We start from the raw sequence: 17,669 nt of genomic DNA, 5'->3' as shown, positions 1-17,669 counted from the left end.
TTACTGTATTCACGGAGACAAGACTGTTGTTATTTTCTGTATAATTCATAAACACAACTTCATTCTTTATAAATCTCTCCAACAGCGTGTAATGTTAGCTTTAGCCACGGAGTACTATCAAACTCATTCAGAATCAAATGTACACATCCAAATAAATACCATACTTACGCGATTAGACATGCTGCACGACGAACACTTTGTAAAGATCCATTTTGAGGGTTATATTAGCTGTGTGAACTTTATGCTGTTTATGCTGTTTAAGGCAAGCGCAAGCTCTGTGGGCGGGGAGCGTGAGGAATTAAAGGGGCCGCAGCATGAATCAGTGCATAGTTAATGATGCCCCAAAATAGGCAGTTAAATTTTTTTTTTTTTAATATATATGGGGTATTTTGAGCTGAAACTCCACAGACACATTCAGGGGACACCTTAGACTTATATTACATCTTGTAAAAAAACGTTCGATGGCACCTTTAAAAAAATATATATATATATAAAAAAATAGCGATACAAGGCAACAAAATATGAAAAGAAAAAAGAATGACAGACAATTTGGGCCAAGGCAGATATGGGTCAAAATCTTATTTCACTTTAATTTATTTCATTATTTTATCATCACACTCAGAGGGCCCTATAATACACCCAGTGTGTTTGCTAGTTTGCGTCCGCCGCAGTTCGCGTTTTCCCGTTCAGTGCCACGTCCTTAAATTAGTAAATGTATTTGCGCCAGTTAGTGCGCCCATGGGCGTGCTGGTCTAAAAAAGAGGTGTGTTCAGGCGCATTGCCGGCGCATTGCTATTTTAAGGAGCTGAAAATAGACTGCGCCATAGACCAACTCAAACCTGGTCTAAAGTCAATGGCGCAATATTTTTTTGTTAGAGCGCGTTGGTAGAAACTGCACCTCTTGGCGCGTCCACAGTGCGCGTTGACTTTGCTTATTACTATTGCTAATATTATCGTTAAAGTTATTTTTATAATTATCGTTCTTGGTGTGAACTGGCCTTTAAAATGAATTAATTTTCTCTTGCAGGTTTTGAAATCTTAAACTTAAAGCTCTTGATTATTTTAGATATATAATTAATGAAATGTTCTGTTGATTTCTCTATTTCTAAAACTGAATTACAAAAAATAAAACTAAAATATATTTTTGAAAAATATCTCTGTAAAAAGGGTTGAGGCTTCAGTGCTCTGCAGGCACTGTGTCTGTCTGATGAAGGTGGATTACATCTTTCCAGAGGACAGACGTGCTGTACAGCAAACAGCAGGAATATCCTGTCAATTGAGTTTAAGCAAATCTAGGAGCTTTTAAAAGTAAATGATGAAGAGGAACATGATGTCAACCTGAAACATTGACTCAAACAGGCATGTGGTGTTTGAACATGCCTGGCTCTTCTCCATACATCTCTAGTTTGAAATTAGCCCAGATGTGTGTGGAACGCCCTGATACAGTTAATTTAGCACAAACTAAACAATTTGGATGAAGATAGTTCGGAAGAAAACTTAGCTACATGATATCAACTTATGACATTGGCACTGGCTAAATCAATGGCGTGATTTTGGGGCAGAGCTACAGGAGTGTTTGAGGCTAGTTCGCACTCGCTTCTTTTGCAATTTGCTGCTAATGGTGCAGAAATTACACAATTAACCTTTAAAGGTGCAATATGTAATATTTTCTGTCCGCTAGAGGATGCTAGAGGTCTATTCAAAACAAAGGCGTAGCTTGATGGCGCCAAGTTTGAGAGTGGAATCTTGGGACATGTGGTCTTCACATCACAGTCAGGGAAAACAACTGGGACAGGACTGGAGAAGAAATCATGTTCATGGATGAGATTATTAACATTACTGTAGTATGAAGCAGAGCAGGAACGAGTGTTGAGCTGAACGATGCCGCTGGAGCAATTGCGCAACACTCAACACACAGCAGCGGAACTTTTATTATGCCACAACCGGCTGCGCCGCTTCCGCTTTTCCAGTCAAGCGTATGAGGAAACACAGCTCTGTTTATCATATTAGATACCATATTAAATCCTGGATGGCTTGTTTTGATAAATGGCATGCAATTAATTTTAAAATGTATTGTATGATGGGGAAAATTTTGTATTACTGTTACTAAAAATAAAGCTGCATCTGATTATACTATGTTAGCTACTTCACAAAATAGTGTTTTTGCACTATTTCACAAAATAGTGCATGGTAATCGCAAACAATCAAGAAAATTAGATTTGAACAATAAGACTAAATGTGTTGAGCTATATAACAATAATTAGTTTTCTGTCTATAAATACAGTACAGTCCAAAAGTTTGGAACCACTAAGATTTTTAATGTTTTTAAAAGAAGTTTTGTCTGCTCACCAAGGCTACATTTATTTAATTAAAAATACAGTAAAAACAGTAATATTGTGAAATATTATTACAATTTAAAATAACTGTTTTCTATTTGAATATACTTCACAAAGTAATTTATTCCTGTGATGGCAAAGCTAATAGCATTCTAATATGCTGATCTGCTGCTCAAGAAACATTTAATGTGTACAATTGTACAAAATATTTGTGTACAATATTTTTTTTCAGGATTATTTGACGAATAGAAAGTTCAAAAGAACAGTGTTTATCTGAAATCTAATCTTTTGTAACATTACTGGCACTTTTGATTGATTTAATGCATCCTTGCTGAATAAAAGTATTCATTTCTTTAATTTCTTTTCAAAAAAATAAAAATAAAAATTCTTACTGACCCCAAACTTTTGAACAGTAGTGTATAATGCTACAGAAGCTTTGTATTTCAGATAAATGCTGTTCTTTTGAACTTTCTATTCATCGAGGAATCCTGAAAAAAAAAAAGTACACAACTGTTTTCAACATTGAAAATAATCATAAATGTTTATTGAGCAGCAAATCAGCATATTAGAATGATTTCTGAAGGATCATGTGACACTGAAGACTGGAGCAACGATGCTGAAAATTCAGCTTTGCATCACAGGAATAAATTACTTTGTCAAATATATTTAAATAGTAAACAGTTATTTTAAATTGTAATAATATTTCACAATATTACTGTTTTTTACTGTATTTTTAATTAAATAAATGTAGCCTTGGTGAGCAGACGAAACTTCTTTTAAAAACATTAAAAATCTTAGTGGTTCCAAACTTTTGGACTGTACTGTATATCAAAACAGTTATTCCCTTGTCTATTAAAACGTGTAATATATTAAAGCGTCTTTGGTGTTACTGAGGGTAACGCGGGTATGACGCAATTGACAGGCGACTCCTCACATGTCCCGGAGCCTTGGTTAAAATTGCAATTTTCTGACGATTTACAAATATTTAGAAACATTTGGGATATTGTAAGTACTCAAGCGAACAAAATATATAACACTGGCCTAGTGGTTTTTGTATATTTTACTGCAAGATTCTTACATATTGCACCTTTAATATATAGAGTAAACAGAAAAAGAAACAGCTGAACCCTTATGTGGACATAAGGTTTGGGAAGGTGATTGGGAGGCAGTTAGCAGAGGTGGCGAGGAAGCAGGAGAGCAAGTAATGAAAGTAGGAGAAGAAGAAATCAGCTCTATTAAGAGGAACAGAGCCGTGTGATTGCTACTCCTGCTCTTTGATTTAACCCAGAATGCTGTACTCCGTGATCAGCTAATCTACTGACAGGTGGCCTCGGTGTAATTAAGCTGAAGGGCCCTCGTTTAATCGCTTCTTGAGCTAACATGCTGGGAATCTGACCCCACATTCCTAGGGTCCTGCTCATTATATGCACACACACATACACACGCACACACACACATAAACAAGGGTCTACAGCAAAGACAAAGTCCTGTTAGAGTAATGATGTATGGCCTTGTAAAGAAGCTCCTGTGTTCCTGACGATGCTTCTGTGTAATTAAATGCGAGAACTAATGATTGCGTTGAAAATGCTTGAGCATGCTGGAACGTTTTCACTTGCTCTCAGGCCTCATTGATTTAATGACAGTTAATCTTGAATAACATTTAAAGATTATTAGAGGATAATGAATTAAAAGCTTGGTGCAAACTGGTAAAAGGTAAACTTCTATTATCAATTTAGCTTTTAATATTACTAAAATAACACTAACTTATTGTAAAAATATTAATTACATTATATATATATATATATATATATATATATATATATATATATATATATATATATATATATATATATATATATATAAATTACATATATACATACATATTACATATATACATACATATTACATTATATATATATATATATATATATATATATATATATATATATATAAAACAGAGAGAGAGAGAGAGAGAGAGAGAGAGAGTTATTTTGGTATTATATACTATCATAGCATTTATTAATAACTTTTAATTAGCTTTTATTTTTATATTTTCAATTTTTATTTTTAATTACAGTAATTTCTTTATGCGTTTGTAATTTTTGTCAGTTTTAATAATTTTAGTACTTCAATGCTACATTTCTAATCTGCGTTTAAGTTTTTTACAATTTTAAGATTTAAATTTATATCTATTTCATATTTGTTTGATGGCACTATAAACAGAAAAAGCTACACAGATTAGTCAAACTCACTAATCATCAACCTCTCTAATTAGCCAACTAGTCGACCACTGTGACACAGTAACAACACACCTCTCCTTTAGGTATCCATTAGGTATCTGTGGTCAGCGAATTGGAAAAGCAACAAGAGATCTGCTAAAAATTGCCCAATTACACATTAGACATTTGCACATATACACTGAGAAGGAAGACTTGATGCATTTTGCTAACTGGCAGAAATATTGCTATTGGCTCTAAAGCTAACTCTTTTTTAGAACGTGAGGGGGCAGTCTGTGCCGTCCTGCTAAACCAAAAGCCTACACGGCAGCATGTGTGTGTGTGTGTGTGTGTGTGTATGTATGTTTGCTTGTAAGGTTTGAGTGTGTGCTGACTTTGGACAGTAACAGGCATTCTCTAAGGCTTTAGTTAACTTTCCTGTGGGCTCTAGGCCTTATATAAAATGTCTGTAGAGTAGATGGTGAGGTAAAGGCTGGTCTCTTAGCGCCTGCCTTTAGATTCAAAAGCACGGCGTAGAGCCAGCACCGCACTCACTGTGAGAGCTACAAATACAAATGGAGCCAGTTACCAGGAAAACTGAATTATGTAGGAGACTGTGTGCATTGACCAGAAAATTTGAGTTTCCCGAAGCGTCACTACGTGAAATAAAATTCGATAACCACACATACACAGAAGAAAGGAGAATAGGCAACTTTACAGCCCAGACAGACACTCTTATGCCAGGTCCAGACTAAACGATATCAGCCCGATCTTGGCATAATCTGTTTGACATAGGGTGTCATGGTGATTCGTAAAGGACAATGGACACAAGAATCGATCGTTTTATCACGTATAGTGCGTCTTAGTGGACGACAACCGGCACCATGTCGGCAATGCTTCATGAAGATATTCTCCATTCATTTAATCAAAAAAACAAAAAAAACAAACAAAAACAAAACAAAAACAGAAAAGCAAGCATACTGTATGCATGATTTAGCATTAAAAAAATAATAATTATAAATATAGCTGCAAGCAGCAATTATGGGGCCAAGCACAAAAACGGCACAAGAAGCTAGCCAACAGGGCTGGGAGCATCAGACTAACTGCAACAGTGAGCAATTAAAGACCTATTAAGATCATTTTAGGCAAAAGAACTGAAAAATTATCAAAAATTAGGATTTACTGGTTCATCACTTTTGACCAATAGGTGGCGCTGTGTCCAAATTGGTGTGGTATGGTCAGAGTGATGTGACAATGACATTTGCAAAGTTTGGTGTCAATATGTTAAAGCATTGCAGAGATACAGCTTCAAGAGTCATTTTTGCATCACACCTCAAATTCTTTGCTCAGGTATACGAAAACTGTTTGATGTATCAACTTTTTGTCGGCATGGTCTGAAGGTGATACGGTTCGATTTTGCTGAAAATCGGAACAACGGTCTAGGAAGAGTTCGAAAAAGTAGGTTTTGAAAGAAAAACAATATGGCGGATATCTATGTTCTCAGCATGACCCATGGAATCTACTGAGACCAGTTCCATTACAATCGGTTAATATAGTCAAAAGTTATTAGCATTTTTGTAAATTTTGTTATAACTTTTGTCTACCCAAGGTGGCAAAACGTTTTGAATATTGTCAGGGCATTGTGTCAAAGACCCATACCAAGTTTCGTAACGATACGTTAATGCCTTGGTAAAATACAGCATTTTAGCACAAAATTCAAAATGGCCGACGGTCAAAATGTCTGATATGGGAAAATTGGATATCATTCGACTCGGCATGATGCCCTGAATCTAACGAGATTTTTGGACAAACCCATCAGAAGTTATAAGCAGAAGTTCATATCTCTGCACCTTTAGGTAGCGCTGCACTGAAACACTGCATGATGCCTCAGGTCATACTTGTGATGACATTTACGAAGTTTGGTCTGAATACGATAATCGTATTGCGGAGATACAACCTTATGTCCATTTTCGCAAGCACTCCATACAATTAGTTTGCGTCTTTTTCGAAAATGGTTTAAGGAATCAACTTGAATTCCATAACTTTTTGTCAGCATGGTCTGAAGATGATCTGATTCAATTTTCGTGAAAATCTAAGTAACGGCCTAGGAGGAGTTAAAAAAAGTAGTTTTTTCAGAAAATTCAATTTTCATGACGGAAAATGACGACATATGGTGCATTCGAATCGGAATCAGAGGGAAAAAAAAAATGTTTCTAGCCCTTATGGTTCAAAGGTTATTAGCATAAACATAAGTGCAACTTTGGACAGCTGGTGGCGCTAGAGGGTTTGAGTTAGAGACTCCAAATTTGCTATGGACAAAGGTCAGACTGTCCTCTAACTGTGTGCCAAATTTCCAAACTTTTTACCATACGGTTCTATGAGCTGCCATAGACTTCAAGAGCAGAAGAAGAATGATAATAATCGAAAAGAAAAAGAACGCCAACAGATACAATAGGTGCCTAAGCACCTTCGGTGCTTGGCCCCTAATAAACAAATCTGACTGCACAATGAATTTGTTATTTACATAATGTCTACACTGTATTTATTTTGTTATAATGATAGGATTTTGCGAGCATGGGGAACTCAAAATCCACTCGTCACCCAAAACACTGGAGTTTTTGATCAGTGCTAACTTAAAAACCTCTGATTGGCCATTGAGTTCAAGAAATCAACAGATATCTTTGTGATTGGCTACATTGCTCAACGCTGCAAAACATGTTGTAAATACAAACCTTACACACTATATCGTTTGCCAATCCAATATGCTATTATTACAGAGAAACCTGATCCTAGACCAGCAGTTATGGGCAGCTTTTCCCTCTAAGAATAATCAGAAGCAGCAGGCAGTGGTTTGAGTGAGAAAATTCCACAATACTCTCAATGTATTTGCAGTCTGTTTTTCTCTTCGTGAGATGCAAACAACTTTTGTGTAATGAGATCATTAGGCACACAATTGCATGGAGAGAAAGACACGACAGAGTGCCGGCACCCACTGGCGAAAACATAAATCGGCGTCTATGGTATTGGTAACCAAGTAACCCACAGTACATAAAACACCATCAGTGGAAAACAACCAATTAGTCACGTGAGTTTAATGTTTGCTATGTCAGAATTTATTTGGCAAATGCGTTTCCATTTCCCATTATTTGCGTTAACTCTTTTTCACACAAGTCAAAAGCCACCTCAAGCAAGCGTAATTGCGAAATAAAGGATTTTTTTTCTTCGAAATTTTGGCGTTTCCCTCACTCATTTCTGATGCGAAACTTCGAAATGCGCATAAAAACGGGGTAATGGAAACATAATCAGTGACTATCGTAACTGACAAAAATATTGTGTATCCCAGCATTATGACTCTGGAATCTGTTGTGAGATCAGTTCTTAACAGGCTCACCGTTTCTCTTCTCCCTCTGATTGGTTTGGGTCTTGCTCCTTGGGCATGTGTTCCATTCACCTTATTTCCATCCAGCGGCCAATCATGTGAGACTGAGGCGGGCCCCACCCTCGAATGCACGCCTGTCATTCGCGGGTTGTGATGAGTCAGACAGTCATCGGACGGCTTTGTGGAGCGACGCTCGCAAACCAAGCCCGCCTCACTCTCCAACCCAGACGCCCAGTGATAATGCAGCAATATGTGATGAGGTCTGTGAAAAAAGACAGAATCAAAGTTAGCATGTGTGCTAATCAATGCAGAGTGCTGCAATACCAAACGTACGGTGATGGACAAGAATGTGTGAACGAGAATGGACAAGAAAATGTGTGTGTTAAAGGAAAAATGATATTTCGATGATTTATAAGTATAATATCTCTGGTCTACATTCTAATTTAGTCTGAGTTTCATATATGTGCATCCCTCTTCCACTGTTAGTTGTCTGTCCCATGTGACACAGTCCCCATGAGCTCTCTTGAGTATAACTGGCTCGCTGGAGACAACAAGCACACTTTCCAGGAAAAAACTCAGATTAGGCGAGCCATAATCCCATCTACCCCTGTACCATGTGCAAACCCAGGAGCTCACGTGCAACACTAGGCTGCTCTTTCACTTCTTTGGCATCAACAACGTGTCTCAAAACCTGTGTAAATCACAAGGCCTCAACTGCCTCGATAATCTGGATTAAGAGGCGGGATACTGAGAAAGTGATCCACAGGCCACTAGACAGTGATAAGATTTAACCGGTCAGGTCACCTGAAAATTAAAAAAAAAAGACAGTCTTTAAAGTCTTGCAGTCTTTAAACTGAGTATTTAGGCTTAATTGTGTATGCAGATGTTACTGTACTGAAATAGACACTCAAATCTATATATAACCGATGAGATGAGACAAAAGGAAGTCTACGTGTACAAGCAAATTAGGGATTTGGCAACGCAACAAGTCAGTACCTAAATTTAGTCTCTGTTTTGTTGTTGTCACAGGTCAATATGGTCAGACACTGTCCAAAAAAAGCCACTGATCCAGGATTATTTCTAGGCCTGGGAGGTATTCTGTAAGGTTTATCGTTCTATTTTCAAAACCAATTTATATTGTGTAGATCGAATTGTTCGATGTTGCGAGCACAACTGAAAAATAGGGAAGACACAGAGTGAGCAGCTGCAGTTGAATGTGTTTGTGTGTTTAGTCTGTTCTTTTGTTTTTATTCATTTTTCATTTAGTGATTTTTAACCTCTGCTTTTCTCTTCAGCAATTATTAATATTAGTTAATGTTCATTTACTATTACATTTTTAAAATCAAATGTTGTATTTGTTAACATTAAATAATACACTGTGAACTAACATGAACAAACAACAGCTGGATTTTTATGAACTAACATTAACAAAGAATAATAAATACTGTAACAAATGTAGGTAACACTTTATTTTACTGCATCATTGTTCCACGTTACATGTAGTTGCTGTAGAAAAACTAGCAAGTATGCATAATTGCATGCAATTAACCCTAAATCAAAACCTCATCCTAACCCTAAACCAATAGTAAGCACATGAAGCTAATCATTATTACTATTAGTAGTAGTACTTAGAGTAAATGCATAATTACACTGTAATACTGACACCTTGAAATAAAGTGTTACCTAAATGTATTGCTAATTGTTAGTTCATGTTAATTAATACATTAACTAATGAAACCTTATTGTAAAGTGTTTTACTACATACAAATGTACATTATGTTTTTTTGCACATAATGCATAGCCTTGCCAATATAGATTCATTATTATATACATATACATTCACTATATTTGTTTTCGCACTATATTTGTTTTTACAATGTTTGGAGGACAACATTGGGCAGGATGTGGAAAAATGCAATGCATTTTGCTGAATTCACCGTTTTAATAAAAAAATCTATATATTTACACATATTTAGAGTATGAATAAAAGGATTCACAAGCGTGCGGCTCAGATGCTTACTGACTAGAACCTTTGAAAGGCCATTGTGCTCACATGGTCAAAAAATATGATTGTAATTGGCTACAATGCTCAACACTTGTAAAAACTCACTGTAAAAAGAAACCTTTGAAGCTTAGAGAGAGAAACATGAAAACAAACATGAACGAGAGCAACAGGTCTATCAACAGGTACCGAATATACACGGTACTCAGTACTACCAGTACTGCAGAAATGCTAGTACCGCCAATGTTCTTTTTTTAGTACCGACTATTTACCACCATGAATGACAACCAACAGATTATTTAATTTTGGACAATGCTGGGCAGGATGTGGAATAATACATGGTTGACAAATGATCAAACAATCAAAAAATCTAAAATCAATAAATCAAAAAAATCATTGGTTGCAGTTCTAGTTCAACTATTTGGCAATTTATGTGTAGAAAAACCATTTAATCATGTAGAGAATGCCACACACAGGTTTCTTTGAAAAGTGAAAAGTTCAACTTTGTTTGCTGTTGCAAACTCAGCAGTGAAACCTGCACAGCCCAAAAGTGTTCTGCCCTTTAACAAAGCACTTTACAAGCTTAATTTACTCATTGTGTGCCTTATGAAAATGAAACTGAACATTTAGCCCACTTAAAATACAGAGAAATTACAGAGATATACATTGTATTTCGCCATTCAGTCTAAAAATACAGAAATATGCTTTTTTGGCCCATGTCACCCAACCCTAAGTCTTTCTACAGCTAAAGTTGTCTGGCCTCCTCTACAAAGTCTTAAGTGAAAACTGATATATCGAGTCAAATTCACAAAGCATTCTGCTGACAGATGCATACATGTATGCGTAAGTGTATATCAATGTTTCTTTGGTATCTATTATGCTCACAGTTACTAAGCGAACTCCCCAAACACAAACCGATGTGGTACATGCTGTGCGGGCCCTCTGAATCTGTCTATGAATGGGTGGCTTTGGACCAGAGAGGGGAATTAGATCATTTTATTGTGTGTGAAAAGAAAGAAAAGGATCCGGTGGCTTAAGCTCAAAGCTTGAGAAAGCACGATCACAGAGCCGAGAGGTGCCGCGGGACTCCATGATACTCCATGACACTGATACGGTGCAGATACGCTTGCATACCGTCGCATCCGTCCAGCCTATATTCTGACTGCAGAAGTGCTTGGCTATTCAAGCACATGGCTAGTGTGTGATGCAACCCTTTGACAATGAAGCCAAGAAGACATTTGTTCTGCATTAGTTAATGCTCAGCTGGCCTATCATCTTTCATCTGACCAGCCTGTTCGCATATTCGCCAGCCTAACAGGCCTTTTCATCTGCCCGTCTTGCTGATGTGTGTGTTCACCTCCATTGTGCATAGAGTTAAGTGTGTGTGTAAATGTTTTTAAGCTGCTTATTACCAAAACAACGGTGACGCTCAGTGGGACTGCTGCAACTAATCACAATAATTAGTCTCCAACGATTAACACAAAGGATTCAAGAGGATTATGAGTTATGAGAGAGAAGCTGCTCATACAGTACTTTTAATGGTGACTCCTGATTGGTGGACGGCCCTTGAAGGGATAGTTCGACCAAAATTAAAAAGTTCTGTTTTTCACCCTCAGTTCATTTCAAACCTGTATAACTTTTTTTCATGTATGGAGCAGAAAATGAGATGTTTCAAGGAATGTTCAATCTACTCTCTTGCATACAATACAAGTGAATGGGAAATGTGCCTGTCAAGCTCTAAAATGGCATAAAAACATCATTAAAGTAGTCCTTTATGCACAATTTTTTCAAGTCTTCAAAAGACATAGGGACCTATTTTAATGATCTAAGTGTATGGAAAAATTTTTTTGGAGCGCCGGATGCATGGTCCAAAAGGGTTGTACCTAGTCTCTTAATGAGTAATGGGTGTGTTTTGGGCATAATGTGCAATAAACCAATCAGAGTATCATCTCCCATTCCCTTTAAAGGTGCCTAGAACTTCTTTTTAAGAGATGTAATATAAGTCTAAGGTGTCCCCTGAATGTGTCTGAAGTTTCAGCTCAAAATCCCCCCTAGATTTTTTTAAATTAAGTTTTTTAACTGCCTATTTTGGGGAATCATTAACTATGCACCGATATATAGGTTGTGGCCCCTTTAATTCTCATGCACCTCCCTCCGCCGGAGCTAGCGCTTGCCTTAAACAGCATAAACAAAGTTGACACAGCTAATATAACCCTCAAAATGGATCTTTACAAAGTGTTCGTCGTGCAGCATGTCTAATCGTGTAAGTATAGTATTTATTTGGATGTTTACATTTGATTCTGAATGAGTTTGAGGCTATGAAAATAGCGACAGCTCTCTTGTCTCCTTGAATACAGTAAGAAACGATGGTAACTTTAACCACATTTAACAGTACATTAGCAACATGCTAACGAAACATTTAGAAAGACAATTCACAAATATCACTAAAAATATCATGATATCATGGATCATGTCAGTTATTATTGCTCCATCTGCCATTCTTCTCTATTGTTCCTGCTTGCTTACCTAGTCTGATGATTCAGCTGTGCACAGATCCAGACGTTCTGCCCTTGTCTAATGGCTCGATCATGGGCTGGCATATGCAAATATTGGGGGCGTACATGGGGGGCATGTTATGTTGAAATTCGCCTGTTCTTCGGAGGTCTTTTAAACAAATGAGATTTATATAAGAAGGAGGAAACAATGGAGTTTGAAACTCAGTGTATGTCTTTTCCATGTACTGAACTCTTGTTATTTAACTATGCCAATATAAATTCAATATTTAATTCTAGGGCACCTTTAAAAGCCAGTGCTTGCACCATGGTGGATTTGCTTTTTACATCGTGGAATTTGCAAGCGGGAAGACTGAACGCTTCTCCAGAGAGGAATCCTTTTATTTTTAATATTTAAAAATGTTTGTGTGCTCCTGCGCATACCTGTGTGTGTAACAAGCAGAGTGTATGTGCAGATAATAAATAAATAACAAATAAATAAATAAATAAAAAATACTGCGGCATTGACTTTTGACCAGGTTTTTGTTGGTCAATGGCGCAGTTGTTTTCAGTTGCCTCAAAATAGCAACACGCTAACAATGCGCCTGAACACACCTCGTTTTCAGACCAGCATGCCTATGTGCGAACAGATGGGTGTGAGTGCATTTGCCATTTAAACAACGTGGTGCTGGACATGAAAATGATAACTGCGTTGGGCTGAAACTAGCAAAAAACACTTGTGTTGCGCCTGGCATAGCATTACACGGGGTGTTTGATAGAGCCTATACAATCACTTTGTGTGAGGAACAAAGCAAAATTTAAATTTTTATTCAACTTGCTTTGAATGGTGAGTTAGTTATTTGAGCAGTTAAAAAAAAAAAAAAAAAATGTAAATTGTTTGGGATGCATGTATTTTTATGCAGGTGGTGGGAGAAAAAACATTCTGGATTTAGACTGCAATAAAATAAACTTTAATTGTTGAAAATACCTTATGCCCCCATGAGAAATAGGTCTGGGAGAATAAATTGATTCATCTCAATTCTGAGATTCTCTGAATGCATTGTGATTCTCTCTTGAATCGATTCCAAGCTTAATTTTTATCAGCAGATGGCACTCTAAGCTAGTTTTTTAACCGCACACTTAAATGCTTACGAAGAAGAATGCTCGTGAGTTCGGCTATGTACTTGCACCTAGAATGCTTATGACGTAAACAGAATATTTTGGTAACACTTCAGTATGGGGAACACATATTCATTATTAACTACAACTTTTCCCTCAATAAACTTCTAATTTACTGCTTATTAATAGTTAGTAAGGTCGTTTTTGTAGCATTTAAGTTTAAGTATTGGGTAGGATTAGATTAAGGGATGTAGAACAAGGTAATGCAGAATAAGGCATTAATATGTGCTTTATAAGTACTAATAAACAGCCAATATCATAGTAATATGCAAGCTAAAAGGCAACTAGTTAAAAGTGAGAGTTGAACCCTAAAATAAAGTGTTACCAATATTTTTATGAATTTAAACAGCCCATTGCAAACACCCTTGTAATTCGCTTCAACCTTTTCGAACTTTATGAATGATTATTTTATAGAAGGTTCGAATGGTGTGTGTGTAAGGAATTGGAAGAGAGCCGAGTATGGCTACTTCTAAAGCACGAAGTGCCATCTGCTGTTAAAAACTAAACTCATAATCGATTCAAAAGAGAATTGCGATGGATTCGGAAAATCTCTGAATCGATCCAGAGTCATTTCTCCATTCACAATTCAACAATTTATTGTCCCAGGGCTTATGGAAAAGAACAGCTTGGACATATCACTGAACATCTCCTTTTGTGTTCCACGAATGAAAGAAAGTCAAATGGTCATCAAGATACATGAGTGTGAAATATGATCACTGAATTTGAATTTTAGGTCAACAATATATAGCTAAAACGTACACACGTACAGTCTAGTCTCTCTGCTGTAGGAGGTCCACATCTCCCTCCTGTTCAGTCAAGGTCAAAGTCATAAAGCCCCAAACAATCAAACATACGGGATCTATAAATGTAGCTTTACAAGCCAGAGTTCCTTTTAAACATGCAACTGACTGAGAACAGGGGCATGAGGGACACCAGGAGAAACAGAAAGAGAGGAAGAACACAGCAGATTAAGTTTAATTCAGCATAGGGCCATAAAGAAGGAAAAAAGGAGAGGTGGTGTTTGTTAATGATGACTGTTTGTTTTAGTGTGTGTATGTGTGTGTCGTAAAAAAGTGCAAAGGAAGCCAAAATTGCACAAAGGCCACATAAATTTTAAACTGGAGCAGTGCAGGTATATTTGACACTGCACCTGTGTACGTAAGCCAAATGCGTGCAAGAGTGTATATGTTGTGTGTGTGAAGGAGCAATTCTTGACATATATGTTGACACAGTGCATACATTGGATATAAAAACTGCAGCAGGTGCAGCTGAGTAAGGTTTTCAGCCCCATTTTTCTTGCCGTAAGTTTGTCGCTGTTTTGTGCATTCTCAAACGCGGCACTAAAACTTTTTAATTGGCAAGAAGAAAGTGGACTCTGTTTCTCCCTCTTCCTCTGTTTTCACTTTCTTCTTGCCCTTAATTGAGTGCTTTAAAATGCTGGTTTCAAAGCAGCATGAAAAAGAATAATTAGTTAGTATGCTGCAGAGTGAAACGATCTCTACTAATTTGCCAATCTCTCTTTTCTCATCAAGACAGTAAGATTATAATTATATTTATATATAAACAGTTTTACTACATACAAATGTACAATTAAATTACACAACAAGTAAATAAAAAAAGTTGGTTAAAAGATAGGCATTCTTATGTGTCGGGGTTACGCAAGTTGGTCGGTGCACTTATGAACAGCTAATGACAGAGCACTGATGATCCAAGAGATAAAGATTCCAGACTGTGATCTGATATGATCTCAGTGAAGGCCATTGGTTGCAAATGCCATTACGCTAGTCAGAGTGCACCATCCTATAATGAATTTTTCACATAGAAGACAAGGCAAGAAGAGATCCTTATATAACCAATCAACTCATCGCCTTCAAAAAGAACATTTTCAATGTCAAAGGGATTGAAAAATGCTACATTGATTGATTGCGAATCTCAGCTTAACTAATAGATATAATGTAACAATCACACATTTGCTGAGTAGCACCTTTGTGCGAAGATAAAACTGAAGCAACACCTTCCTTGTGATTGTTGCAATGGCACTAAGACAGATAAAGATAAACTTTAAAAAAAAAAAAAAAAAAGAAACTCACCAACACCGTTTTTTTTGCTTTCATTTGGTACTTGGCGAGTGTTCATTTTAGACCCTGCCTCACTCGCCCTCCTTCCCAGCGTTTGCTGTTTACATTAGGTGGAGTGGGCTGATAAAGCTGCCTGATGGATTGCAGGTTAAACTGCCTCCGTAATTCACTACATGCCTGATTACTGTCTCGGAGTAGTTGACCTTTTAGTTACTGTTACATGTCAGGTTTACAAAGAGTGGATGATAAATGGTTTAGAAATGGGCAGAAAGAGAGAGGATGAAAGAAGTGGTCAAGCAGTATAGATCTTTCAGTGTGCAGGATGGATTTATGATAAAATGGAATTTAATGAAAGTAAATTAAATTTGCATAAAATTTTAGATAGATAGATATAGATAGATAGATAGATAGATAGATAGATAGATAGATAGATAGATAGATAGATAGATAGATAGATAGATAGATAGATAGATAGATAGATAGATAGATAGATAGATAGATAGATAGATAGATAGATAGATAGATAGATAGATAGATAGATAGATAGATAGATAGATAGATAGATAGATAGATAAAATGGTAAAAATAAAGAATTTATACTAGTTGTTTTTAGGATTGCACATTGTCTTTACATAATGTGAGTGAATTTTATTTATTTCTTTATTTTTTTTTAGTTTTTGATTAATAGCAATTCAAAAGAACAGTATTTATGTGAAATGGAAAGCTTTTTTAACAATATACACTATTCATCAAATAATACTGAAAAAAAAAAAAAAATGTACACAACTGTTTTCAACATCGATAATAATAATAATAAATGTTTCTTGAGCACCAAATCAGCATATTAGAATGATTTCTGAAGGATCATGTGACACTGAAGACTGGAGTAATGATGCTGAAAATTCAGCTTTGCCATCACAGGAATAAATTACATTTAAAAATATATTCAAATAAAAACCAGTTAAATTTTACATTTTAAATTGTAATAATATTTCACAATATTATTGTTTTTACTGTATTTTTAATCAAATAAATGTAGCTTTGTTGAGCATAAGAGACTTCTTTAAAAAAAACATTAAAAATCTTACCAACCCCAAACTTCTGAACAGCAGTGTATATTATATACACACTATATATATATATTTATATATTACATATATAATATGTAATGTAATAATATATTTTTTTATTTTTTTATTTTTTTTTTTACACAAAATATTTATAAACAGAACATGTGCAATCTGCAAAACAAATTTCTTTACCTTGACAATAATCTTAAAAAGTCAAATGTAATTGTGCAGGCAATAACAGTCTACTATTGCTCATCTCAACCTGCAGAATATGTCCTTCTTTTGGCAGACGTAGCCCTTTCTATCCAACACTTTGCTTTTACAACATCAATCACCACAGACTTTTATTGTGTTTGAATAATCGCCATCTTATCTGAGGATAAATTTTGCTTGTGTCTGTTTAGCATCTTCTTCAGCTCAAGAATAAGGAAAATTAATGGGGTGGATTAAGATCAAGACTACGCAGCGAGACTGTGGTTATCTTGCGTAAGGTCAGCCTGACACCGAAATGCTGGATGCAGAGTACAGACTGGTCTGACAAAGTCACTTCCCTTAGGCACAGACGGATGTTTAGGGGGAAACAAAAAGGGGAAATGAAGGGCATTGTGGGAAACTGACCCAGCCCCCCCAACACACACAAACACTCCCCTTCAAAGAGCACACGGCCTCCTCCCTCATTCCACCATGCCTTTGGCAAAGACAGGTCAAGACGCTGCCAAGAATGTGATTGTACTTGAAAAACAAATTAGAGGCTTTTCCCCTCCTAATCTCGCCATTTCTAAGGTGAATCAATCAGAAAACAAAACTTTGACGATCACAAATGGAAGATTCGCCAAGCTCTCTGTGGGTTTGCCGGCTTTTGTGCGGAGTTAAATCATGCTCCATTAATCTTTCACAAGGCCAGTCAGTCAGGCATA

At 36.4% G+C, this 17,669-nt stretch overlaps 1 protein-coding gene across 5 annotated transcripts in view; it reads right to left on the bottom strand.

Moving 5' to 3' along the window:
• thrab (thyroid hormone receptor alpha b) overlaps positions 1 to 17,669 on the bottom strand; it is a 180,239-nt gene that overhangs the window by 44,818 nt on the left and 117,752 nt on the right. For all 5 annotated transcript variants that reach the window (XR_010892613.1, XM_067368822.1, XM_067368825.1 and 2 more), the window contains one exon: positions 7,944 to 8,193. Coding sequence is in view for 4 of the 5 variants with exons in the window: in XM_067368822.1 (XP_067224923.1) it covers positions 7,944 to 7,999 (56 nt within the window). In the remaining variant the exon portion in view is untranslated. The remainder of the gene's footprint in view (positions 1 to 7,943; positions 8,194 to 17,669) is intronic.

Source organism: Chanodichthys erythropterus, chromosome 19 (genome assembly GCF_024489055.1).
Source record: "Chanodichthys erythropterus isolate Z2021 chromosome 19, ASM2448905v1, whole genome shotgun sequence".
Classification (NCBI taxonomy): Eukaryota; Metazoa; Chordata; class Actinopteri; order Cypriniformes; family Xenocyprididae; genus Chanodichthys; species Chanodichthys erythropterus.
This window is presented reverse-complemented; position numbering and strand designations above follow the sequence as displayed.